At 43.7% G+C, this 27,942-nt stretch overlaps 1 protein-coding gene across 6 annotated transcripts in view; it reads left to right on the forward strand.

Annotated features, from left to right (window-relative positions):
* LOC137095353 (alpha-actinin-4) overlaps positions 1 to 20,375 on the forward strand; it is a 177,287-nt gene extending 156,912 nt beyond the window's left edge. For 2 of the 6 annotated variants that reach the window (XM_067461919.1, XM_067461918.1), the window contains exons 13-22: positions 1,835 to 1,943; positions 2,032 to 2,172; positions 3,777 to 3,959; positions 6,521 to 6,655; positions 7,624 to 7,803; positions 8,100 to 8,246; positions 10,453 to 10,533; positions 10,903 to 10,968; positions 14,838 to 14,996; positions 17,141 to 20,375. In XM_067461919.1, coding sequence (XP_067318020.1) covers positions 1,835 to 1,943; positions 2,032 to 2,172; positions 3,777 to 3,959; positions 6,521 to 6,655; positions 7,624 to 7,803; positions 8,100 to 8,246; positions 10,453 to 10,533; positions 10,903 to 10,968; positions 14,838 to 14,996; positions 17,141 to 17,299 — 1,360 coding nt within the window. In that variant the 3' untranslated portion in view covers positions 17,300 to 20,375. The remainder of the gene's footprint in view (positions 1 to 1,834; positions 1,944 to 2,031; positions 2,173 to 3,776; positions 3,960 to 6,520; positions 6,656 to 7,623; positions 7,804 to 8,099; positions 8,247 to 10,452; positions 10,534 to 10,902; positions 10,969 to 14,837; positions 14,997 to 17,140) is intronic. The other 4 variants (XM_067461923.1, XM_067461922.1, XM_067461921.1 and 1 more) reach the window with 2 other exon arrangements.
* The last annotated feature ends 7,567 nt before the right edge of the window (positions 20,376 to 27,942 follow it).

Below are 27,942 nucleotides of genomic sequence, written 5' to 3' on the forward strand. Positions count from 1 at the left end.
TACAATCGACATAATTCAATGCCCCCAACAACATAAAATACAGTTAAAACATTAACATATAATATAAACCATATAAAAGCAATAAAAACATTAAAACACAAGTCCCCATCCATTAACCATCAGGTCTAGTGCAATACTGATTCCACTAAATAAACACATCAGAAGAGCCTTGGGAGTGATTTGACCTTCTAGATGTTGATTGACTGCAATCAACATCTAGCAGCACCTACCCATATGGTAAGGAGTATTGGGAGCTGTAGCACAACATCTGGAGAGCCAAAGGATTGCCACATTCTAGTTACTCTAGAGCAGTGGTTCTCAACCTGTGGGTCCCCAGGTGTTTTGGCCCAGAAATCCCAACCAGTTTACCAGCTGTTAGGATTTCTGGGAGTTGAAGGCCAAAATATCTGGGGACGCATAAGTTGAGAATCACTGGGCTGGAGCTAACTGATGTATCTACACTGTAGAATTAATTCAGTTTCGCGCCACTTTGACTGCTGTGGCTCAATGCTATGGAATCATTGGGTTGTAGTTTTACAAGTGCTTTGGACTTCTCGGCAAAAGAGTTCTAGTGCCTCGTCAGACTACAATTCCCATGATTCCATAACATTGAGCCATGGCAATTCAATCGGTGTCAAACTGCAATAATTCTACAGTGTAGATCCATCCTACATTCGTGGAACCTCTTAAAAAACCCTTGTGAAATTCATGGGGCCACTTTGAGTCTCCTTGTGGAGAGAAAAAGATGGGATATGAATAACATAATAGTAAAGGTAAAGCTTTCCCCTGATATTAAGCCAATACTGGGAGGTGGCAGTCATCTCAATTTCTAAGTTGTGTTGTCCGTGGACACCTCCAGGGTCATATGGCCGGCATGACTGCATGGAGTGTCATTACCTTCCCAACAGAGCAGTACCTATCGATCTACTCACACTTGCATGTTTTTGAACTGCTAGGTTGGCAGAAGCTGGGGCTAACAGCAGGAACTCTTCCCACTGTCTGGATTCAAACAGCTTACCTTTTGGTCAGCAAGTTCAGCAGATCAGCGATTTAACCCGCTATGCCATCAGGGCTCCCAATAAACATAATAATAATAATAATAATAATAATAATAATAATAATAATAGCAGCCAACTTTGAAGGCACATACACACAAGAACATAATTCTTGCCTAAATCTGTTCTTCAAGGGCATAATACATAATTATAGCAATTTTTCATTCTGCTAGGAATCTGTTTTTTCTTTCAAGACAATTCTTAGTTTAGGACTTGTTCTGTGCAAAATTTGCAAAATGTATGCAACAGACAATATGAATGTACTGAAATATTATTTAAGGTAAGAGTTCTCTGTTGCTAAAAATGTACAAGATACGTCCTGGACAGCAGACATTCTCCCCAGTTCTCTTCTTATTGTTCCATCCTGACACTTAACACGTTTTTCAGTATTTTTCAAATACTTTTGAATATTCTTTCCATTTCTACTCAGAGTTGGTCCAAGTGGGCAAGAGGTGGTCCTTGTGCAAGTGATGACCTAAATTCCAGAACGAAAGGAAAAGGAATTTGTGTAGGAGGCCCTTCCTACCCCTTGACTTTCCGGGGCATGCAGTGCTGCTTTGAAGGCCCACGGCATTGCTCTAACTTAGTATCTGACTCAGATCTTGTTGTATTGCTACACCAGTCAAAATAACATCCATATGTGAGGTGGCATGGAATACAACACTAGGAAGGAATGAAGGCAGACTTTCTATGAGCATTAGCAGGAGAAAATTAGCAGCTTTCTCTAGTGTGGATCTGGTCCCAAACCTTGAATCCTGACCCTCTTCTCTGCCCTACAGTGAGCTGGACTACTACGACTCCCCGAGTGTCAACGCCCGGTGCCAGAAGATCTGTGACCAGTGGGACACGCTAGGATCCTTGACTCACACACGGAGGGAAGCTCTGGAGGTGAGCTGGAGGCTCCTTCGGATTGCATTTGACACAGGGGGTGAGGTATATCCTGAGACCTGACTGTCCCATTTGGTCCCCTGTGCAGAAAACAGAGAAGCAGCTGGAGACCATCGACCAGCTCCACTTGGAGTACGCCAAGCGGGCAGCGCCCTTCAACAACTGGATGGAGAGCGCCATGGAGGACCTGCAAGACATGTTCATCGTCCACACCATTGAGGAGATTGAGGTCAGTTTAGGGTCAGGTTCTTGGGTTGTGTTTTTGTGTATGGCCAAATGGGGCTGGATTGGGGATGGCCTTTTGGGAGTAAACTTCCAACTCCATCATTCTATGATATTTTGATTGAACAATCAGAGATAGAGTTAGGGTCTTGCAGAAAATAAATGTCTTCTGAAGGTTCCATGACCAAAACAGTTTGGGAACCTTCAATAGACATTTATTTTCTCCAGGAAACCGACTCTATCCCTGATTGTTTAATCAAAATATCACAGAATTATGGAATTTGAAGTTTACCCCTAAAAGGCCATCCAATCCAGCTCTGGAGGTGAGCTGGAGGCTCCTGTGGCTTGTGTTTGATGCAGGGGATGAGGTATATCTTGAGACCTGACTGTCCTATTTGGTCTTCTAGAACATGGCCATATTGCACGAAAAACCTACAACAATCCAGTTTAGGAACCCTTTCTGTGGGCAATCGATTTAGGTTTAAATACCTGGCATCTCCAGTTTGAATTGAGAATGGGTCACAGGATTTGAGAGAACCCTTGCCCCCCATCTGAAAGCACCTAAGGCCATTTCCCGTACTCGTGCATTTAGAAAAGATAATGTCCATATGAGTTTTAAACAGAGCTGGCTCTGGCATACCCAGAAGCCAGTTTTCTGCTCCATCAGACTGTTGAAGAGAAAGTGGCTGGAATTCCTCTTTGGGCTGAGAAATAAAATGCTAAACACTGCAGGGGTACAGTTCAAGCTATTTAAAATGTGAAATGCCTCCCCTGGAAATGTCTTTTCATTGTGTTGTGCCTGCTTACAGTACATGTTTTCATATGTATTGCAGAGGTTAGTATTTCATCCATCCCCTCCTACACACAGCTAACCTGATACCTCTATTTTCCTATGTGGTCACTCTCTGATGCCATTTAGAGAAGGGTTGTAGGGGCAAATGGAGGTATTGGGGCTAGTATGAGGTGGTTTGGTGCTTGTGGGGTTCATGGGAAGGTATTTCCATGTGGGGTTTTTTGCATTTAGGAGGCATGCTTTTGTTGGAATTTTTTGAAACCTTAGAAGAGATGGGTGTTAGAGTAGCTCAGACCCAGTTCTCTACCATAAAGAAATGTAGTTAGTTATTATTGTAAATAAACCTTTTGTGATTTTTAAAGATTGGACTCTGCATGTTGGCCTCCTAAGCTCTGAATTGTTTACAGCCACATCACACGGCACCTTCACACTCTGCTTGCTAATGAGCTGATGCTCAGCTTTTGAATCCTGTTTATATTTTTGGATGCTCTGCTATTTTTAGGGTAGTTTTCCCTAACAGTTTACAAGGGAAAAAACTACCCGAAGATTCATATCTGAAAGTTTGGGAGTGTTACTGGATTTGTGGGATTGGTGAGACCCTTCAAAGGCCTCAAAAGTGGGGTTCAGGGACCACACGTGAACATTGTTTTAGAGAAGCGTCTCTTGCTTTTTAACTCATGATTATATTGATCACAAACATCATTAACATTAGTTTCAGTGACCGTGTAGAACTAAACTTCATCTTGCCATTAGTGACTGTTGGGGTCCCACTCCTGTTTTATATCTATACCCTGGACTATGTTTTCCCTCTCTTCCAGGGTCTGATTGCAGCCCACGACCAGTTCAAGTCCACCCTGCCTGATGCAGACAAAGAGCGGGAAGCCATCCTGGGCATCCAGAGCGAAGCACAAAAGATTGCGGATTACAATAACATAAAACTCTCTGGGAACAACCCATACACTTCGGTCACTCCACAGATCATCAACTCCAAGTGGGAAAGGGTATGTGAAAGAGTATGCGTGCAGTGATGTGGGTTTTCTAGAAAAAAGTAGACTGGGCAGGGGATTCCAGAAAAGGTTTAAATTTACATGTTATTAGTATCGTGTTTTTAATCTTTGTTCTATATATTTATTGATATTCTGTTTTGTCTCCATGTTTTAACTGTGTTGTACTCCACCTTGAGCCATGAGGAGAGGCGGGTAACAAATGAAATGTACTATTATTACGTTGTTCGGGTGCCCCCCTGATTTCCCCTGATTCCATCCTGTCTTTGTCTTTCCTTCCTTCCTTCCTTCCTTCCTTCCTTCCTTCCTTCCTTCCTTCTCAACCCTCATACCTTTTACTCATTCCTTTCTCCTCCTTCCTTCTCTTCTTGTTCTTCCTCCCACCCTCCACCCCTTCCTTCTCCTTTCTTTTCTTCCCTTATTTTTTTTCTTCCCTCTCCCTTCTCCTTTCTCCCTTCTCCGTCTCTGAGAGGATCTACCTCACAGTGTCTCCATAAAAACAGGTCTCTTTGTGGCCCTTCCTTCCTTCCTTCCTTCCTTCCTTCCTTCCTTCCTTCCTTCCTTCCTTCCCTTTCCCCTCATACATATGTCACTTTTCTTTCCCATTGACATCACTAATAATAATAATAATAATAATAATAATAATACATTGAGGGAAATCAATAGTAGTAAACTGCTGCAAGTACAAAAGACAAAAAGTGAATACCGTAAAAACACAATCCAGAGCAGAAGAGAAAAATGGCGAAAAAAGGTTCTCCATGGACAGTTCCTGGGAATAATTGAGAGCCAAATTGACAAAGGAAAAACATGGCTGTGGCTCACAAATGGGACTCTGAAAAGGGAGACAAAGGAGGGCCTGATTCTGGCAGCCCAAGAACAAGCCATTAGAACAAATGCCATCAAAACCAGAATTGAAAAGTTGATGACAGATCCCAAGTGTAGACTCTGCAAGGAAGCAGATGAAACACTAGATCATATCCTCAGCCTCTGCAAGAAGATCGTGCAGACAGACTACAAGCAGAGGCATAACACCGTTGCTCAGATGATTCATTGGAACGTGTGCCACAAATACCATCTGCCTGTGACAAAGAACTGGTGGGATCACAAGCCAGAAAACATTACAGAGAATGAACACGTCAAGCTACTCTGAGACTTCCAAATTCAGACTGACAGAGTTTTGGAGCACAATACTCCTGACTTCACGATCGTGTTATAAAACAAAGTATGGATCGTCGATGTTGCAATCCCAGGCGACAGCAGGTTTGAAGATAAACAATTGGAAAAGCTGACACGATATGAGGATTTAAAGATCGAACTGCATATATTCTGGCACAAGCCAGTCAAGGTGGTCCCAGTGGTGATCGGCACACTGGGTGCAGTGCCTAAAGACCTTGGCCTGCACTTAAACACAATCAGCACTGACAAAATTACTACATGGCTACTGGGATCTGCATGCATTATTCACCGATATATCACACAGTCCTAGACACTTGGGAAGTGTCTGACCTGTGATCAAATACAACAGCCAGCAGAGTGATCTTGTTTGCTGTGGACTCTTCTTGTTGTGTTTCAAATAATAATAGTCATAATAATAATAGCAGATGAAACAATATATCCTCAGCTGCTGCAAGAAGATTGCGCAGACAGACTACAAGTAGAGACATGATACCATTGCTCAGATGATTCATTGGAACTTGTGCCATTATTCGTCGATACATCACACAGTCCTAGACACTTGGGAAGTGTCCAACGTGTGATCCAATACAACAGCCAGCAGAGTGGTCTTATCTGCCGTGGACTCATCTTGTTGTGTTTCAAATAATAAAATAATAATAATTTCTTACCCGCTTCTCCTCGTAGCTCGAGGCCAGCTACAGTACAAGGGGCTACTTCACCTAGCAATAGCATTTGTGATTCAAACTTAAAGACAAACATGCATACTTTGACTTTATATATATACATACCGTATATACTCAAGTATAAGCCGACCCGAATATAAACCAAAGCATCTAATTTTACCACAATAAACTGGGAAAATATATTGACTCGAGTATAAGCCGAGGGTGGGAAATGCAAAATAAAAATAGATACTAATAAAATTACATTAATTGAGGCTTCAGTAGGTTAAATGCTTTTGGATATTTACATAACACTGTAATTTAAGATAAGACTATCCAACTCCGATTAAACCATGATTCTCACCTTCTTCCATGTAAATGTGCTCACCTAGCCTTCTCATAATAACGAAGAAAGTATAATAATATATGTAATAATAATAATAAATAGAGAAAAATAATAAATGTAATACAAACAATAATAAATAGAGAAAAATAATAAATGCAATAATAATAATAATAATAAATAGAGTAAAATAATAAAGGTAATAATATAACACTAATAACAGAGTAAAATAATAAATAATCTCGACTTGAGTATAAACCAAGGGGTTTTTTCAGCCTAAAAAGGGGGCTGAAAAACTAGGCTTATACTCGAGTATATACAGTATATATATAGAGAGATGATGATGATGATGATGATGATGATGATGGTTTGAACAGGTGCAACAACTGGTGCCAAAGAGGGACAATGCCTTGCAAGATGAGCAGAGCAAGCAGCAGTCCAACGAACACTTGCGCCGACAGTTTGCCAGCCAGGCCAACATTGTGGGGCCCTGGATCCAGACCAAAATGGAGGTGAGAGGCTTTGCTCTCCATTCTTCCCCTGGGAGAATTGGAAAAGGGCATAAGAAGGGGGAAAGACATGGGCAGGGGAAAGGCACCAGAGCAATAAGTCACAAAGTCCCTGGTCCCACTCTCGCTGAACATATTAGCTGGCCCTTGGGAAACTGTTTTCTTATCTGGGTACTTGCTTTCTGAGTGGCAAGCAGCCACGTCTGGTCATATGGAGGGGGCTTCTGTAGCTGTATGGTACATCCAGAAGGTCTTTGGAACTTGCAGAGGATAGAACTCCTACCTCCCCAAAATCCATAAAATGGACAATTCAAGAGAGATGTTGACAAGCTGGAAAGTGTCCAGAGGAGGGCGACTAAAATGATCAAGGGTCTGGAGAACAAGCCCTATGAGGAGCGGCTTAGGGAACTGGGCATGTTTAGCCTGAAGAAGAGAAGGCTGAGAGGAGATATGATAGCCATGTATAAATATGTGAGAGGAAGCCACAGGGAGGAGGGAGCAAGCTTGTTTTCTGCTTCCTTGGAGACTAGGACGCGGAACAATGGCTTCAAACTACAAGAGAGGAGATTCCATCTGAACATTAGGAAGAACTTCCTGACTGTGAGAGCCGTTCAGCAGTGGAACTCTCTGCCCCGGAGTGTGGTGGAGGCTCCTTCTTTGGAAGCTTTTAAGCAGAGGCTGGATGGCCATTTGTCAGGGGTGATTTGAATGCAATATTCCTGCTTCTTGGCAGGGGGTTGGACTGGATGGCCCATGAGGTCTCTTCCAACTCTATGATTCTATGATTCTATGACATATGCAAAAGCAAGGAAATCTCATGCTTACTATGTCAAGCAGTGTTTCCAATGGACTGGGCATCTAGGGAGTTTGGAAACGAGAAGGGACAGAACTGGTTGGAAGGGACCAGATTCTCCCAATTCCATGGCATCACCTTTTCCTCTCTCTCTCTCTCTTTCCTTTCCCATCACTAGGAGATTGGGCGTATTTCCATCGAAATGAACGGCACCTTGGAGGACCAGCTGAACCACCTCAAGCAGTACGAGCAGAGCATCGTTGATTACAAACCCAACATCGACGTCCTGGAGCAGCAGCACCAGCTCATCCAGGAGGCCCTCATCTTTGACAACAAGCACACCAACTACACCATGGAGGTGAGGGCAGTGGCGCTGGAGAAGGAGCCAATATATCTGGAAGGAATGGAGGCTGAAGTCTATGGATCGGCCTGGAGTCAAAGCTCATAATGGGAGGGATAGAGGGCCTGTTCCTGCCTTTAAAGTTGGATCCTGAAGCAGAATGCCTTTGTGCTGTCCACTCCTCACCTTCTAGTACTCCTCGGTGATTAAAAGAAGCAAGGGGAGCCAGCGAAAGTGTCTACTGATGGCAGAATCTCCCTAAGGAGGCCAAATGCGATATTTAACTTGTCTCTTCTTCTGCCTTGTATCGCCAGCACATTCGTGTAGGCTGGGAGCAGCTCCTCACCACCATTGCCCGGACCAGCAATGAGGTGGAGAACCAGATCCTGACCCGGGACGCAAAGGGAATCAGCCAGGAGCAGATGCAAGAGTTCCGGGCCTCCTTCAACCACTTTGATAAGGTAACTTGGGTTCAACATGGGGACAAACATAAGACTGTAGCTTCATGCAGTAGGTTTTAAAGAGTGCATGGTATGTGGTCAAAAGGTTTCATGGCAAGAATCAATAGATTTCTGTGAGTTTTCTGGGCTGTATGGCCATGTTCCAGAAGCATTCTCTCCTGACATTTCACCCACATCTATGTCAGACAACCTCAGAGGTTGTGAGGTCTGTTGGAAGCTAGGCAAGTGAGGTTTATATACCTGTGGAATAATGTTCAGGGTGGGAAAAAGAACTCTTGTCTGTTTGAGGCAAGTGTGGACGCTGCAATTGATCACCTTGATTAGCATTGAATAGCCAAGCTTTGAAGCTGCAAGGCTATTCAGTGCTAATCAAGGTAATCAATTGCAACATAGGTACAAAAATAAAGTTATTATGGAGTCCCCAGTGGCACAGTGGGTTAAACCCTTGTGCTGGCAGGACTGCTGACCGATAGGGCAGTGGTTACTGCCCTTGAAGTGAATCTGTTCTACTGTTAAACAGCTTTGATCCATCAAGAAATCTACTTAATGTTTGAGTGAAACCTCTTTTCTTGACATTTGAACCCCATTGGTTCATGTTCTTATCTTCAGAGCAACAGAAGACAAGTTAGCTGCATCTTCTACATGTCACCCCTTCAAATATTTAGAGGGGGCTGTCATATTCCCTTTCACTCATTTTGAAGTGACACATGTCCATCCTAAAAAGCTTGCTTTCCAGGCCTTTCCAGGTCTTGGTTGCTCTTAATAATGGCCAACACTTAATAAGCTTGTGACTGAATGGGGATTGGGTTGCTATGAGTTTTCCGGGCTGTATGACCATGTTCCAAAAGCATTCTCCCCTTATGTTTTGCCCACATCTATGGCAGGCATCCCCAGAGGTTGTGAGGTCTGTTTGAAAATAGAGCAGGTGAGGTTTCTACATCTGTGGAAAGTCCAAGGTGGGAGAAATAACTCTTGTCTACTTGAGGCAAACGTGAATGTTGCAATTGGACACCTTGATTAGCATTGGGAGGTGTTAGGTGGCCCTGATTGATTCATGACATCCCAGCAAAAGATTCCTCCAGGCAGGAAGCAGAAGGGTTTAGAAGCTGCAAGGCCATTCAATGATAATCAAGGTATTGTTGAAGCCTTTCATGGCCAGAATCATTGGGTTGTTGTAAGCTTTCCGGGCTGGAAGGCCATCTTCCAGAAGCATTCTCTCCTGACATTTCGCCCACATCCATGGCAGGCATCCTCAGAGGTTGTGAGGTCTATTGGAAACTACGCAAGTGAGGTTTATATATCTGTGGAATGTCCAGGATGGGAGAAAGAACCCTTGTCTGCTTGCAAATGTGAATGTTGCAATTGGCCACCTTGATTAGCATTGAATGGCCTTGCAGCTTCAAAGACTGACTGATTACTGAATACGGATTTTTCTCCTGGATCACTTTCATCCCAGCCTAACACTTCATCAGCTGCGTCCTGATGGCGAGAGTTTGTTTCCAAAACACTTGGCAGCATAAGAAGGGAGTCTATGGCGGGGATTATTGTCTTGGCCTTCATCATCACTCCTCACAGTCAAGCTTGTGACATGGTTTTTTAAATGTAATCTCTCCCCACATTGCATGACACAAATCCACTCATACAGAAATGGATCACAGCTCTCCCCAGTAGGCAGGCCTTCCCAGCCTCTTGGACAACAATTCCTATAATCCCCATTGACAATGATAGTCACTGTGCTGTAGCATGAATGCACTGTATCTGATAGCTAACCTGCAATGGGTCCTTAAGCCATGTCAGGAGCTACAGGTAAATGTCATTTTCTTGAGGCTGCCAGGTATAAGTGAGCTGTCTCTAAAATGTAAGTTGTGGCTACAGCTTCCATCTCTGGGAAAACGTGTTTGCCATATCCGGCTTACCTACACTGTGAAATGAATGGCCTGAGCTGAGTTGGGAAGGAACATTTCCAGTGGTAGGTGTGTGTTGTCGAGGATCCTCCCTGCGCCTCCCCTGAAGGCTTCATCCTCCATCCAACCTGAGTTTGCAAACTGGAGACGGTGTTGGTCTCCCTGCCCTCCTCCAGCCCTGAACTAACGGTGTGTCTTTTCCCCTCCACATCACCTCCCTTGTCTGTCGTGTGCACACGGGACATCCCACCGCCCCCTCCTCCCCTCCACGCCACCCCTTCCTGTGCGTGGCCCGGCGGCAGGACCATGGCGGCTCCCTCGGACCCGAAGAGTTCAAAGCCTGCCTCATCAGCTTGGGATACGATGTGGAAAATGACAGACAGGTACCCGACGCCCGTTAACGGCGCAAGTCCTCTGGCAGTGTGTTGCAATTAACCTGGTCTCCTTTCTCTCTTCCTTCACCACGTTTGTTTTCCGACCCTCCTCTTCCTCCGACCATCTTGTTGTTAATGTTTCCTCTCTCTCTGGATGACCTGTGCCCATTTCCCCATCTCCCTCCCACCCTCCATCTTCTGGTTGCATGGCATCTCAATGACTATTTTTCCTGACTGACTTTCTCTCTTTCTCTCTGCGCCCTTTTCTCTCTCCATGGGGCTCTTGCTCTTTCCTCCCTTCCTCTTGTGCATGCCTTATCCGTCCGCACCTTCTTCCTTCCTTCATTCCTTCCTTCTCCTGCTGGCCTCGCTGAGTAGAAGCGCACGGGGAGCATGGACACCGATGACTACCGAGCCCTCCTTATCTCCACGGGATACAGCCTGGTATGCGCTCTGCTTTTCCCTTTTCTCTTCTTTGCCTTGCCAATGGTGGTAGCGGTGTCGCAATGAATGTTACTGCTATCTGTCTTAGGAGGGGCTGTGTGTGTCTGTTAGATATTGTTGGGCAAGTAGGCTTAATAACAAAAGATCCTCCTCATAAATGCACAGCAGAGTAACTTAGCAGCAGCATGACCCATCACCAGTATCCCAAAGTGATAAAAAGAACAAAAACACAGAGACTCGTGTTATCTCTTCCATAGGATACTTTTCTTTGTAGTAAAATAATGCTGCACTATTTACAAGAATAAGATTTCCATAACATCATTAAAATTTAACTTTCACTCCGGAGCTTCACACATGAGGCCTTCTCACACAGAGGCTTCTCTCACAGACTAAAGACTACCTCACACTGTGAGGCCTTCTCACAGACTGAGAATTGAATAATATTTCCATAACATCATTAAAATTTAACCTTCACTCCGGAGCTTCACACATGAGGCCTTCTCACACAGAGGCTTCTCTCACAGACTAAAGACTACCTCACACTGTGAGGCCTTCTCACAGACTCATAACTTTCTCCCACTGAGGCAAACTAACACAGAGGCCTACTAAGCTACAGGCACATCTGCTTATGTAGAACTACAGCTTTTCCTGAGTCATTGCATCCATTTAACCCTTTCAGTGCTTGACTCACAATTTTGTAATTAAATTGAAATTAAACCAGTAGCCCAAAGTGGTAAAAAGAACAAAAACACAGAGATCAATGTTATCTCTTCCATAGGATACTTTTCTTTGTAGTAAAATAATATTGCTGCACTATTTACAAGAACAAGATTTCCATAACATCATTAAAGTTCAACCTTCACTTGGGAGCTTCACACATGAGGCCTTCTCATGCTGAGGCTTACCTCACACAGAGGCTTCTCTCACAGACTGAGAATTTTCTCCCACTGAGGTAAACTAACACACCTACAAAGCTACAGGCATATCTGCTTATATAGAACTACAGCTTTTGCTGAGTCATTGTATCCATTTAACCTTTTCTGTGCTTGACTCACATTTTTCTAATTAAATTGTAATTAATCCAGTATCCCAAAGTGATAAAAAGAACAAAAACACAGAGACCAATGCTATCTCTTCCATAGGACACTTTTCTTTGTAGTAAAATAATATTGCTGCACTATTTACAAGAACAAGATTTCCATAACATCATTAAATTTCAACCTTCACACATGAGGCCTTCTCATACCAAGGCTTACCTCACACAGAGGCATCTCTCACAGACTAAAGACTACCTCACACTGTGAGGCCTTCTCACAGACTGAGAATTTTCTCCCACTGAGGCAAACTAACACAGAGGCCTACTAAGCTACAGGCACATCTGCTTATATAGAACTACAGCTTTTGCTGAGTCATTGCATCCATTTAACCCTTTCAGTGCTTGACTCGCATTTTTGTAATTAAATTGTAATTAAACCAGTAGCCCAAAGTGGTAAAAAGAACAAAAATACAGAGACCAATGTTATCTCTTCCATAGGATACTTTTCTTTGTGGTAAAATAATATTGCTGCACTATTTACAAGAACAAGATTTCCATAACATCATTAAAATTCAACCTTCATTCCAGAGCTTCACATATGAGGCCTTCTCATACTGAGGCTTACCTCACACAGAGGCTTCTCTCACAGACTAAGGACTGCCTCACACTGTGAGGCCTTCTCACAGACTGAGAACTTTCTCCCACTGAGGCAAACTAACACAGAGGCCTACTAAGCTACAGGCGCATCTGCTTATATAGAACTACAGCTTTTGCTGAGTCATTGCATCCATTTAACCCTTTCAGTGCTTGACTCGCATTTTTGTAATTAACTTGTAATTAAACCAGCATCCCAAAGTGATAAAAAGAATGTTATCTCTTCCATATGAGGCTTTTCTTTGTGGTAAAATAATATAGTTGCACTATTTACAAGAGCAAGGTTTCCAAAACACAAATAAAGTCCTTTATACTTCCTTCTTTGCTTCCATGATGGGCTTTTTCCTCATGGAGATAAACAGCTTCGCTCTCACTGAGCCTCCTCTCACAACGAACTAATACTGGAGCTTCACACAGTAGTTTTTTACACACAGACCAATGTTGTCTCTTCCATTGGAGGCTTTTCTTTATAGCAAAATGATATAATTTACTGTTTACAAGAACAAGGTTTCCATAACACAAATAAAGTTCAGCCTTCACACTGGAGCTTCACACACGAGAGCAGTCTCATACCGAGGCTTACCTCACACAGTGGCTTCTCTCACAGATTAAGGTCTACCTCATATTTAGACCTATTAACAATGAGGCCTATTCTCCCACTGAGGTTTACCTCAGACTGACGGCTACTAAGCTACAATCACACCTGCTTATATAGACTTGCAGCTTTAGCTGTGTTGTCGCCTCCGTTTAACCCTTTCAGAGCTTGACTCACATTTTTGTAATTAAAAATACCTCATTAATTTTTAATATTTCTGACAGATATTTCACTCGGTTGTACTTGCAAGATGGAGGACAGGTTTGGACAGAATTACAAAAATGATAGATTTATTTATTTATTTACAGCTTTTATATTCCGCTCTTCTCACCCCGCAGGGGACTCAGGGCAGATTACAATGTACACATATATGGCAAACATTCAATGCCAGTTTTTGACATACAAACATATACAGACATACACAGAGGCTATTTAACTTTTTCTGGCCACCAGGGGAGCTGTCGCCTTCATCGTCCATCTGCGACGCTGATGAAGCACTTCCGCATTCCCCGCATGCTTCCCCGCTGGAATGCTTTGCTGGAGTCTTCTTTATGGCCTCATAAATCAGTTAATTTAGCCTCCCCACACTTTTTAAGGTGGTACCTAGTTTTCCTACTTGACAGATGCAACTGTCTTTCGGGTTGCAAAGGTCGACAACAGGCTACACACAATTGGTTGGAAACCCACTCCAACCCGGGCTGGCTTCGAACTCATGACCTTTTGGTCAGAGTGATCTTAATGCAGCTGACACTCAGCCAGCTGCGCCACAATCCCGGTGCCGATCATGAAAGATAGATGCCAATCATGTCATTTCTTCATATGCAGATTTGAACCGATTTCAACTAAAATACATTTCCGTGTTACCAAATATCAGTGTAGAGATGTCAATAGAGATAACTTTTCCTCAACTAGTCTGGTAGCAATATTGGAGGGAATAATAATACCACCCACACTGACATAGGTGCATTTACTTGCTTGTCCTTCAAGATATGCCATCTTGCGTCAGCAGTGTCTTTCTACGGCAGTGCTTCTCAACCTGTGGGTCCCCAGGTGTTTTGGCCTACAACTCCCAGAAATCCCAGTCAGTTTACCAAGAGAACCACTATTCTATGGTCTATATTGGACATTCTCTATGTGAGAGGAGATAAATAAATCTGGCATTACAAGTGCCAATATGCTAACATAAGTTGCAAAGCATTGCAACCTTTCTGGACATACAATATGGGATTCTCAAGTCACCGTTTTGAACAAAAACATTACAAATGATAGCTACAAAGAGAACCACCTGAATGGAGTGATATTTAGAAACTCAATACATTGGCAGAACCAAAAATAATAGTCTTATGCAACACCAAATATATTAATACATGAGTCCTCACAAGTACACATATCACAATAGATGCTGTTTGCTGTTTCAGCTTCTTACAACAAGGCAGCCAGTCTTTGGGATGTTTTGGCATTCCCTGGTAGGGCCTCCATATTCCAGAAGCACACCAGGTTGTGTTGTGCTCCATACACACATGAGTTGAAGCCTTTGCAGTTGTTTAAGCTGCTTCATCTTACCTTTTCTCCCCACCTTGCCAGGGAGACGCGGAGTTCAACAGGATCATGAGCGTTGTGGATCCCAACAACAGTGGCGTTGTCACCTTCCAAGCCTTCATTGACTTCATGTCCCGGGAGACAACAGACACGGATACGGCTGACCAAGTCATTGCCTCCTTCAAAGTCTTAGCTGGTGACAAGGTGAGTTGGAAGCATTTATCTTTCCTGGGAACTCTCTTGGTCCTGGAATTGTTGGGTTTGGGTGGCCAGAATTTACATATATAGTGGAACCTTGACTTACAAGCAAACCAACTTATGCATTTTTTTCCCAATATTTTTATTGAATTAATGTGTGCACTAAGATTTTTAACATCGAAAGTGGGAGAACATATTCACTGTTGATAGGAAAGCAGTGAAACGAGAAAGAGAGAGAGTATTTATTTGTTTATTTACGATATTTCTATGCCGCCCTTCTCACCCCGAAGGGGACTCAGAGCAGCTTACAAGGTATATATACGTACAATATATTATATTATTAGCATAGCACAATATCAGTATTACATATTACTATATTGTACTATACCGTTATAGTGTAATATTATTAGTAATATAAATATTACATGTATATACATTATATTATATTAATACATTATATTATGTTATAGATTCAGGTTGAATATACCTTATTCAAAATGCTAAGATAAGAAGTATTTTGTATATTTTTAAGATTTTGGACTACCTGTTGCAGCATATATATGCGTAATAAAATATATTGGAAATGGAGCTGAAGTCTAAACATGCGTATCAGTTGTTAAGTTTCTTATACATATTGTCGTGACCCTCTCCTCTGTTTCTGCATCACTCCTTCTTCTCCTACTAGTAGTAGTAGGTATGGTGTCAGAATGCTGACTCACAACACATATAGCCTGAAGATCATTTTGAACAAATAATTTTGTGCATGAAACAAAGCGTGAACCAAAAAATAGCAAAAATATAACTATCTCAGTGGCCCACACAGACAATTTTGATTATTTTGAATAATGGAATGCTTAACCTGTACATGGATTTGGAAAACCATAAACTTATTACATAGAGAAGGCCAGAAATGTGACCGAAAAGGAGGCTGAAAGATTAGAGAGCAAGGCTGTATATACCTATCTGTACTACAATATAACCTGGCCTTAATTACATTGGTTCTGATGGCTTGCTCCTGGGCTGCAAGAATCAGGCCCTATTATTATTATTATCATTATTATTATTAGAAACACAACAAGATGAGTCCACAGCAGACACTCTGCTGGGTGTTGTATTGGATCACACATCAGACACTTCCCAAGTGTCTAGGACTGTGTGATGTATCGGTGAATAATGTGTGCAGATCCCAGTAAGGTGGCCTTTTGCAGCTGGCAGATGGTAATTTTGTCAGCGCCAATTGTGTTTAAGTGCAGGCCAAGGTCTTGAGGCACTGCACCCAGTGTGCCGATCACCACTGGGACCACCTTGACTGGCTTGTGCCAGAGTCTTTGCAGTTCAATCTTTAAATCCTCATATTGTGTCAGCTTTTCCAGTTGTTTCTCTTCAATCCTGCTGTCACCTGGGATTGCAACATCGACAACCATACTTTGATTTTTAACACGATTGTGAGATCAGGAGTATTATGCTCCAAAACTCTGTCTGTTTGAATCCGGAAGTCCCAGATGAGTTTGACGTGTTCATTCTCTGTAACTCTTTCTGGCTTGTGGTCCCACCAGTTCTTTGTTGCAGGCAGATGGTATTTGTGGCACAAGTTCCAATGAATCATCTGAGCAATGGTGTTGTGCCTCTGCTTGTAGTCTGTCTGCGCAATCTTCTTGCAGCAGCTGAGGATGGGATCTATTGTTTCATCTGCTTCCTTGCAGAGTCTACATTTATTTATTTATTTATTTGCATCATTTATATCCCGCCCATATCAGCCCGCAAGCGATTCAGGGCGGTCTACATATCGGCACAATTCGATGCCATCAATACAATACAACAGCAAAAACAATTAAGTGCATTTAGACAAAAAACATTTGGGATCAGTCGTCGACTTTTCAATTCTAGCTTCGATGGCATTGGTTCTAATGGCTTGTTCTTGGGCTGCCAGAATCAGGCCCTCCTTTGTCTCCTTTTTCAGAGTAGTAGTAGTAGTAGTAGTAGTAGTTATTATTCAGAAGTCCCAGAGGAGTTTCATGTGTTCATTTTCTGTAACTTTTTCTGGCTTGTGATTATTATTATTATAATTTTCTCTGGCAAGACTGTGTATGGACTGGTAAAAACGTGAACTACGTGTGATTTTCATTTCACCACCCCTTTCTCCCTTTCAGAACTACATCACGGCCGAGGAGCTGCGACGAGAGCTTCCTCCCGACCAGGCCGAGTACTGCATCGCCCGCATGGCACCTTACCAGGGACCCGACGCCATCCCCGGGGCCCTTGACTACAAGTCCTTCTCTACAGCTCTGTATGGCGAGAGCGACCTGTGAGACGGAGGCGGTAGAGGAGAAGGAGGAGGAGGAAGAGGAGGAGGAGGAAGCCGCGGCAACAGCAAGCGCTGGCGCTTCTTGGGGGGAGGGCAGGGGGAGTAACCGTTTGATTTCCCTCCATGCTGTATAATCACAGACACAAACACACACAGACACACACACAGCAACGGGGACATTGTGTCCTTCTCTTTCTTTTCTCAATCTCTCTCTCTCTCTCTCTTTCTCTCTTTGAGGACAGAAAGCTGCCGTCACCATGCTGGGCAACCTTTGGGCGCTGACTGATGTAAACGTTCAGTTTTTTAAAACAAATTGAGTATTCTGCAAACGCGGTTACCTATGCAACGGTCCTTATTCTTCCCTTTACCCCAAGACAGTGAGCTCAGGGGAGAGGCTGGAGGTCTCTTCAATTTCCTGACCCTTCTCTTTCTCTTTTCTCTCGGATGGAAATACGGCGATTGTCAAAATAGGGCAATTGCGGCTCAATATGACTTATTTTTGTTAAATATAGATCCAATTCTATTCCTCATCTGCTCTCAAAGTTGGGAGAACTTGGCTGACACTTACCCCAATCTCTCTTTCTCCCTCCCCATTTTTTTTAATCGTGCGTGGGTAACCAAAACCATGCCTTTCTAACAGTGGCACGTTGGCACTCAATGCAATCCAGAACCGAGCTGCCTACAATACACTTCCTGGGTACTCCGTTCCTTTCCTCACCTTCTGCTAGCTGTGCTAGGTTGTCGGGATATAGCCTCACCTTGCCTTTTTTACCACTTGCCCAGGGAACTCCCTCACATCCTACTTTGCCCACCTAATAATACCTTCTTGCCACCTTTAGCTATGAAGAAGACATAGAGGGGTCGGCACTTTGGGGCTTCCAATCCACGTTCTCAGTTCTGCCGTCGCGTAGTGCTGTTCTTTGATCCATTTGCCCTCTCAGTCCAAAATGCCTTCTGTACTTGGCACCTCCCCTATTTTTATAAGGTATCAGCGCCCATCACTTCACCGAGCACCTTCTTGGTTTAATGCAATTTTTAAATTTCAGTCTGACGGGGCACGGAGGAGAAGAAAGCGACATTTTGGGGAGGGAGATGTTGCTTTGTGGGGTCCTTCCAACATGGGTGCGGAGGCTGTGCCTCTCTTCGTAAGCCTCGTATTCCCCGATCCCTTATCGGTGATGGAGAAATACCTTTTTGGGGTCTTCATCTGGCTTTGTAAGTCAGCCCCTTCCCCATAAAGACACTCGTTTTATAAAAAATCTGGGAACACATGTCTTTCAGCAATACAAACCAAACAACATAAACAGGTTGGGGGGTCTCTTAACTTTCTTCCAAGGGCTGGAAGTCGAGCATCCGTCATAGAAGTAGGTGTGTCCATTTCCTCCCTCTTTTTTTCCAGAACCAGGTTGGTTTGGGATAGATAACAGTTGGAAGAGGGATGTTTCGGTTTGATGAGAGAGAAATGAAGTGAAATTGGTGATCCGTAGGGGTTCCGGGAATAGTCTTGAATCATGTCTGAGATTGTGGGGAGGACCACCCACTCCACCCTGTCTGAGGTTGTGGGGAGGACCACCCACCCCACGCTATCTGAGGTTGTGGGGTGGACCACCCACCCCACGCTATCTGAGGTTGTGGGGAGGACCATCCACCCCACGCTATCTGGGGTTGTGAGTAGGACCATCCACCCCACGCTATCTGAGGTTGTGGGGAGGACCATCCACCTCACGCTGAGGTTATGGGGAGGACCATCCACCTCACACTATCTGAGGGTGGGAGGACCATTCACCCCACGCTATCTGAGGTTGTGAGGAGGACCATCCACCTCATGCTATCTGAGGTTGTGAGGAGGACCATCCACCTCACGCTATCTGAGGTTGTGAAGAGGACTATCCACCCCATACTATCTGAGGTTGTGAGGAGGACCATCCACCCCACGCTATCGGAGGTTGTAGGGAGGACCACCCACCCCACGCTATCTGAGGTTGTGGGGAGGACCACCCACCCCACACTATCTGAGGTTGTAGGGAGGACCACCCACCCCACGCTATCTGAGGTTGTGAGGAGGACCATCCACCCCACGCTATCTGAGGTTGTGGGGAGGACCATCCACCCCATGCTGTCTGAGGTTGTGGGGAGGACCACCCACCCCACACTATCTGAGGTTGTGGGGAGGACCACCCACCCCACCCCAAATGTCCCATTCACGTCCTTGGACGACGGGGAAGCCGGCGACGGCGTCCGAAGCGAGTCCTTCCAGGCGCCTCACGTTTGTTCCGCTCAGCCGCTCTCTCTCTCTCCTTTCCTCGCAGGGCAGAAGCAACTCGCTCGTTCTTAAGTCTTCCTCACTTTCTCTTCACTTTTTTGAAAACAACCCTTTAAGAAAAGAAAAAAAAATCCCATCGCTTCTCACGCTTATATATATATATAAATATATTATATATATCTATTTTTTTGTAATTTCTTCATCATGGTGCAGGGTTTTCTGAGGACCAAAATTTAAAACGGAAGAGAACCATGCGGAGATCTTTTTTTTAAGAAAAATAAAAAGGAGAGAAATTTAAAAACACAGCAAAACTGTTTCGATTTAATAACGTCCAGATTTATTATTATTATTATTAAATATATATATTCATCTAGCATCGTATATTGCCGATGGGTGGTGTGGCTTTTTGTTTTGTTTTGGTCTCTTTTTTTCTTCTTTTTTTCGCGGAGGGATTTCTTTTCCTCGTCTTCGTCCTTTCATCATGTACCTTAATGTTATGGCTGATGGTAGCACTGGAAACTGTAACATTCCCCACATATTTTTTTTCATTTCCTCCCCTTTGGGATCATTGAGCTTTCATTTTGGTTCTCTCTTATTTTTTCTTTTTTTGTCGTCTCGGAAAGGTTTAGCTTATTTTATTGCGTTCGCTACTGAATCCCTGTCTCAAGGGGCGGATGATTCAGCCGATAGGGAGTAGCTGGGTTTCTGTCCACCTCCGTTCATCATCACGTCTTCTCTAAAACTTCCAAGCTTTCTGGGGAAACTTGCCCTCCTCCCTTCTTGGGAACAAAACAATAAAGTGTAATATTTTTAAGGATGATGGGGTCTGTTGTGGTTTTTTTGCCCACTGCTGTCATGAATACTTTTTACACAAAGGTTCTTTGCATTGCAATTTTCAGTGTGAGAGGGAATATTTTAGGTTCTTGTGGGTTTTTTCGGGCTATAGAGCCATGTTCTAGAGGCATTTCTCCTGACGTTTCGCCTGCATCTATGGCAAGCATCCTCAGAGGTTGTGAGGTCTGTTGGAATTAGGACAATGGGTTTATATATCTGTGGAATGGCTGGGGTGGGGCAAGGAGCTCTTCCCTGCTGCAGTTAGGTGTGAATGTTTAGCTGATCACCTTCATTAGCATTTGAAGGCCTGCCTGAGCCTGGGAAAATCTGTTGCTGGGAGGTGTTAATCTGTGCCTGGTTTTTTCCTCTCTGTTGTTTAGCTGTTATAATTTTAGAGTTTTTTAATACTGGTAGCCAGATTTTGTTCATTTTCATGGTCTCTTCCTTTCTGTTGAAATTGTCCACATGCTTGTGGATTTCGATGGCTTCTCTGTGTAGTCTGAAACGTCAGGAGAAATGCCTCTAGAACATGGCTCTATAGCCCGAAAAAACCCACAAGAACCTAGTGAGTCCAGCCATGAAAGCCTTCGACATTACAGGGAATATTTTATTTATTTATCAATTTTATATACCGCCACTCCCCGAAGGCTCGGAGTGGTTTACAATATACATATGTGGTACATTACATTTAAAATCAAAGAAAAATTTCAGTCAGCAAGATTCAAGTGCCAGCCTAAATAAATAAGTTTTACAAGCTCTATGAAAAGATAGTAAGTCTCGGAGAACTTGGAGAGCTCGTGTTTCCTCCAAACCCTTCCAGTATTTTCTGTTGGTCATGGGAACTCTGGGTGCCAAGTTTGGTTCAATTCTATCATTGGTGGAGTTCGGAATGCTCTTTGATTGTAGGTGAACTATAAATCCCAGCAACTACAACTCCCAAATTCCAATGTCTATTTTCTCCAAACTCCACCAGTGTTCACATTTGGGCATATTGAGTATTCCTGCCAAGTTTGGTCCAAATTCATCATTGTTTGAGTCCACACTGCTCTCTGGATGTAGGTGAACTACAACTCCAAAACTCAAGATCAGTGTCCACCAAACCCTTCCAGTATTTTCTGTAGGCCATGGAAGTTCTGTGTGCCAAATTTGGTTGAATTCCATTGTTGGTGAGGTTCATAATGTCCTTTGAGTGTAGGTGAACTATAAATCCCACCAACTCCCAAATGTCAAGGTCTGTTTTCCCCCAACTGAGCATATTGAGTATTCATCCCAAGTTTGGTCAAGATCCATCATTGTTTGAGTCCACAGTGCTCTCTGGATGTAGGTGAACTACAACTCCCAAACTCAAGGTCAGTGTCCACAAAACCCTTTCAATATTGAAAGCCTTCGGCAATACATCTCCCAGTATTTTCTGTGGGTCATGGGAGTTCTGTGTGCCAAGACTGATTCAATTCCATCATTGGGGGAGTTCAGAATGCTCTTTGATTGTAGGTGAACTATAAATCCCAGCAACTACAACTCCCAAGTGACAAAATCAATTCCCCTCCCCAACCCCACCAGTATTCAGATTTGGGTGTAATAATAATAATAATAATACTTCATTTATATTGGGTATTTGTGCCAAATTTGGTCCAGTGAATGAAAATTGTTGTTGTTTATTCGTCCAGTCACTTCTGACTCTTGGTGAACTCCAGGACCATCCCACACCAGAGCTCCCTGTCCGCCGTCACCACCCCCAGCTCCTTCATGGTCAAGCCAGTCACTTCAAGGATACCATCCATCCATTTTGCCCTTGATCGGCTCCTCTTCCTTTTTCCTTCCATTTTCCCCAGCATCATTGTCTTCTCTAATGATAATACATCCTGCATGTCGGATATTTACATTACGATTCATAACAGAAGCAAAATTACAGTTACGAAGTCACAACGAAAATAATTTTATTGGGGTTCCCCACAACTGAACTGTATTAAGGGGTCACGACATTAAGAAGGTTAAAAACCTGGGTTGTTGGAATTTTTTGGGGCTGCATGGCCAGGTTCTAGAAGCATTCTCTCCTGACGTTTCGCCTGCATCTATGGCAGGCATCCTCAGAAGTTGAGGTTGACCTAGAAGCTGACATTGTTAATCTAAGCATAGTTCATATGTATCATATGGTGATGCAACTCATTGCAAAAGATGATAATGCTGAGGAAAGTGGAAGGCGGGAGGAAAAGAGGAAGACCACATTTACTCCAACCAGGAAGCCATAGCTGCTCTGGGTTTGCAAGACCTGAGCAGGGCACTTTGATAACTTGTGGAGCTCTCATTCATAGGGTTAGAGTAAATTGGGGAATAATACATTTGCATGTACTAACTAACAATAAAACGTACTAATGTTTGCATGCAAATCATATGCGAAAGATGGCAGCTAAAATTATTTACATCCAGTCAAGTATTTTGATTCCACTCCAGTCCAAATGCCCGAATGCGCTTGTGGCCCATGGCAAGCCGTGGTCAACGAAGCCTCCTCCTTGTGTTGCCGTTCTCCCAGCTTGATTTCAGATTCTCGAGTTTGATGTCTCCAATCATCTTCAGGAAAACGATCTTGTTTACGGGAAGGCGGTGCTCAAAATCGCACAGAAAGGTGTCGTTTTCCATTATCTGACAAAAGAAATTGACGGGAGTGACAGGTGAGTGCATATATTCTGACAACGCCTTTGAAATTCATATATTCAAGGTGTAAGTTAGCTGATTCTGTTTCTCCATCCACTAAGAACCCCAACATCCAGGTAGATTGGTCTATTCATGGGGAGGTTCTAGGTCACTCAATTGTTGGGTCGTGTTACCCAACAATGTCAAGACCAGCTATGAATTCCACAATGCCTATGAAACTTCTATAGTTTGTGTGTATGTTAGCTGATTCTTTTTCTCTATCCACTAAGAATCCCAACATCTGAGCAGATTGCTCTCTCCATGAGGAGGTTCTAGGTCGCTCAGTAAGGCTTCCGGCAATTGGTCAAGTTACCCAACAATGTCAACCAATAACCAATAAACAGAGTGATGAGAACTAATCCCAAATAGGGTCCCCTGAGCTCAATGCTGGGATCCTAAAAAAAATTAACAACAGTAAAAGTGGGCTGCTGTAAATTTTTCGGGGAGTATGGCAGTGTCCCAGAAGCATTCTCTCCTGATGTTTCGCCTACAACCCAGTGATTCCAGCCATGAAAACCTTTGACAACACAATGGTAAAAGTGCTCTGAATGCCCTCTAGTGACTGTTTTTGGCATTTACATGAATCTGTTGTTTATAGTGGACTCCCCAGAGTCCACTATATGTGGACTCTGGGGTACCACTGAAGTACCACTTCAGCTATACTTCATAAAAAGGAAAATAAGCTTTGTGAGGTGCTGATTTGTTATTAGTAAATTTTTGGTTTTTATATATATATCTCAAGCTCAAAGAGGTCTCGAGTGGAAAAGTTTTAAGAAGCCCAGGTCTAGAGAACCTATGATCCTCCTCATGAAAGACTCCCAAGTTATGATCAAGAGCGACCAACATAACCAACATTGGATTGATGGAAACTAGGGTTCCAGTATCTGGACAGCCATGAATTACTCACCATGTCTCCTTTAACCACCCTATAACTTTCCCTGCAAAAAGCAACCCTTTCGGTAGCAAAGACATCTTCACCTCTCACCCAATCCACATCCACCCTTTTCTCCAGGAAGGACAACCTGTTCCTATACACAACCTTGTAGCCTTTCCAGGTGACAATGAGTTGCATCTTGAACTTCTCTCCTGGACGGATATGGGTTGGTACCCGGATCTCTTTCCCCCACTGTCTGTCTATGAAAGCGTTGAGGGTTATCATCGCCGGGGAAGAAGGTCCTTCAAAGCTGAGCTGCAACCGTAGAGGGATGTTGGCTTCACGGAAATGACCATAAGCAAAGTCCAAGCAGAACCTGAAAGAAGAATTCTTCAGAAAGTGGTCCCTGGTCAAAAAAAGGTTGGGAACCACTCTCTTATACATCAGGAGGTAGTTTCCCTTCCAAGTACTAACCAGGCCTGACTCTACTTTGCTTCTATAGTCAGATGGGATCAAGTATTTTACACTACTAGACAGTGATGGAAGGAGGAGGAAGAAAGCCTTGAGATCGTGTTCCCTTTGCAAATTGAAAATGTCTTGTGCTAAAAGCAACGGGAATTTGATCGATGAACATAAATCAACAGGGGAATTATTCACCTCTGTTTGGATTGATGTTGACCTCGTCTTATCTCTCGACCTAAATGCTAGAAGGGGAAAGGAGCCGTTAGATATGCAAAGGCGGATTATTATGCCTCACCGTGCACAAAACACTCTGTACGCGGCCAGAATATATTTCCAGAAGACAAACACTGTGCTGTGTCTTATCTCCAGCCCTACGAAAATAGCATGTTCCTCCTGCCAATTGAATATTCAGGGATGATTGGGGTCTGATTATTGGCACAATGGGTTAAACCCATTGAAGGTTCAAATCCAGGGAGAGCATGGATGAGCTCCCTCTGTCAGCTCCAGCTCCCCATGTGGGGACATGAGAGAAGCCTCCCACAAGGATGGTAAAACATCAAAACATCCCCTGGGCAACGTCCTTGCAGACGACATATCCCAAGCGGCCAGAAAAGGATTTCTTTTCAGCCTTGACTCTGTTATCATTTTCTCTCTCAGCCTGGCAGAACACCTGAGAGATTAGGGTGTTTGCCTGTTCTGTCTTGAAAACATGCCACCAGAAGCGACTTGCAGTTTCTCAAGTCTCGAAAAGAAATCACGAAAAAAATATTGGGGTCTCTTACCATTTGCTATCTGGACGAATGGATCCTTCCAGCAAGACCCATGACTCCGGCGCAAGGCCCAGTGGAACAGGCCTGTTGAGTGGCAAGTCCTGCATCGGATGAAAAGGAAAGAGTGAGACACCTTCGCCCATTGAATTCCGCGGCAGGATTTGAACCCATCCGGTTGAATCATCCGCTAAATCCACAACAGGCTTTTGAAAACTTCCCCGGTGCTTAAATCAATTTGTTCCAGGTAACAGGCTTCAAAACGCACCTGGCAGATGGCCTTTTCGCCTTCCTGTCAAGCAGGTATTATCATCAGTGTTTCCTCACCCAAGGTATCCATCCCCGAGGAGTTCACCCCAGCCTGAGCTTGCATTCCCTGGATTGCAAAAGGATTTCAAACATCCATCATCGGCTTTCGAAGTTTGTTTGTATCCCATGCCATCCTTGAAGTGATGCATCAATGCTATGTGACAGCTTGCAATTTTAGGAAGGTGTGGCGTTCCTAAGGAATACTTTGGATAATCTGCGATGGATGAGTTGGTTTTGCTATTTGGAGGAAAAATATCTGATGAATAATTGAACAGTTTCTGGGTTGTGGTGAGTTTTCCGTGCTGCCTGGTCATGTTGAAATCATGGAGGAATTTAAAAGGGTCTGGCCCTGAAGGAGAGACCCTGCAGACCCACCAAAGAGGGCTCGCTACAATGGTGAGCAAAGAGAAGCCCAATTTAAAAGGTTTTTCCTAAGTTCCCAAAAGAAATCTCACCAAAGTTGAAGGAAGCACCACCAATATGATTTGATTGCAATTCAGCTGAAAAGGATGCAAAGCAGCAATATTTCGCCAAGCTGAGAATAACATGTGTACTAATAAAAGCCTTTTTTATACAGAAACAGAGTGCCCAGGTTTGAATCTCCCATTCCCCGCCCCTCTGCCAGCTTGACGATGATTGGCTGGCGTTCTACAGCTGGGAGGAGGCTTGGCCACCTCCTGGGCGCCTGGGCCAATCGCTGGGCTTCTGCCGCCTTAGTGTCCTGACGAATCAGGGGAGAGGGAGGCGGGATGAGAGGGAAACAATGGATTCTTGAGAGGATTATGGAGGTGGGAAATGTCCATGTGGCCAGTGAGTCCTGGGGCCTGCGAGCCAGCCATTCCTATTGTCATTGAGTGGCTGCAATAAACATTGTTGTTTGGCGATCCTGCCAAGATCCGGATTTTTCCAGTGCAGAGATATGGGAACAATGGGGAACTTTTGCTGAAGTCTTTAGTGAAAGAAAAGTTGAATGGATGACAGATTAGGATGAGGTGCGGCTTTCCGAAGGCCCCCTCCATCCTATTGAGATATGATCATAGTTGCCAAATGACTGCTTCCTCTGGGGGACCAACTCCAAGCCTAGAGGTCATGGTCCTGTGTTATTGTCCATGCAAATAGTGTCTTTTGATAAAGGTCTTTTTCAACTGGAGATTGCCTTCTTTCCAGGGTCACACAGGAGTGGCTGCCTTGTATTTTTATACATTTTTCAATAAAGGGGGATTAGGCAAAAGGGTCAGGAAAAGGTCAAATACACAGGGAGGAATATAGAAATATAGAAATCATGTTATAGAAAACATACCCACTTATCCCTCCCACCAGAGTCCCATAGAAGTTCAAGAGAGTACATAAGTGTAAAGGGAGGGGGTTTCTCAGTAATAAATGTGCTACCTTCTGCTATATATATGAAACCTAGAGCATAAAACCTTGATTAAATGGACACACTATCTAACATGGGAATGGTCCATGTTGTTGTTGTTGTTGTTGTTAGTGTCTTGGCAAACTGACCAAGGCTTAACCCTTATTATCCAAGTCTGGTGTCCTTGTCCTTATCAAAACTATAAGTTACTATCTTTTATTGGGGGTGGGGGTGGGGGGATCATGTTCGATTTAAATGTTTCAGAAGCATTCTCTCCTGACATTTCCCCCATATCTATAGTAGGAATCTTCAGAGGTTGTGAGGTCTGCTGGAAACTAGGCAAGAGGGGTTTATATATCCGTGGAATGATGTCCAGGGTGGGAGAAAGAACTCTTGCCTGATTGCGGCCAGTGTGAATGTTGCCATTGGTCACCTTGATTAGCACTGAATAACCTTGTGGCTTCCTGCCTGGGGGGATCCTTTGCTGGGAGGTGTTAGCTGGCCCTGATTGTTTCCTGTCTGGAATTCTCCTGTTTTTTAAGTGTTGCTTTTTATTTACTGTCCTGATTTTAGACTTCTTTTTTAATACTGGTAGCCAGATTTTGTTCATTTTCATGGTTTCACAGAACGCCAAACACTACAGAAGCAGTACCTATTAATCTAATCACATTTGCATGTTTTCGAACTGCTAGGTTGGCAGAAGCTGGGCCTAGCAGCAGGAGCAGCTAGGCCACGGAACAATGGCTTCAAACTACAAGAGAGGAGATTCCATCTGAACATTAGGAAGAACTTCCTGACTGTGAGAACCGTTCAGCAGTGGAACTCTCTGCCCTGGAGTGTGGTGGAGGCTCCTTCTTTGGAAGCTTTTAAACAGAGGCTGGATGGCCATCTGTCAGGGGTGCTTTGAATGCAATATTCCTGCTTCTTGGGGGGTTGGACTGGATGGCCCATGAGGTCTCTTCCAACTCTATGATTCTATGATTCTAACTGACCACCTTGATTAGCATTTGATGGCCTGGCAGTGCCTGGGGCAATCTTTTGTTGAGAGGTGATTAGATGTGCCTGATTGTTTCCCCTCTGTTGTTGTACT

Source organism: Anolis sagrei, chromosome Y, assembly GCF_037176765.1.
Source record: "Anolis sagrei isolate rAnoSag1 chromosome Y, rAnoSag1.mat, whole genome shotgun sequence".
Classification (NCBI taxonomy): Eukaryota; Metazoa; Chordata; class Lepidosauria; order Squamata; family Dactyloidae; genus Anolis; species Anolis sagrei.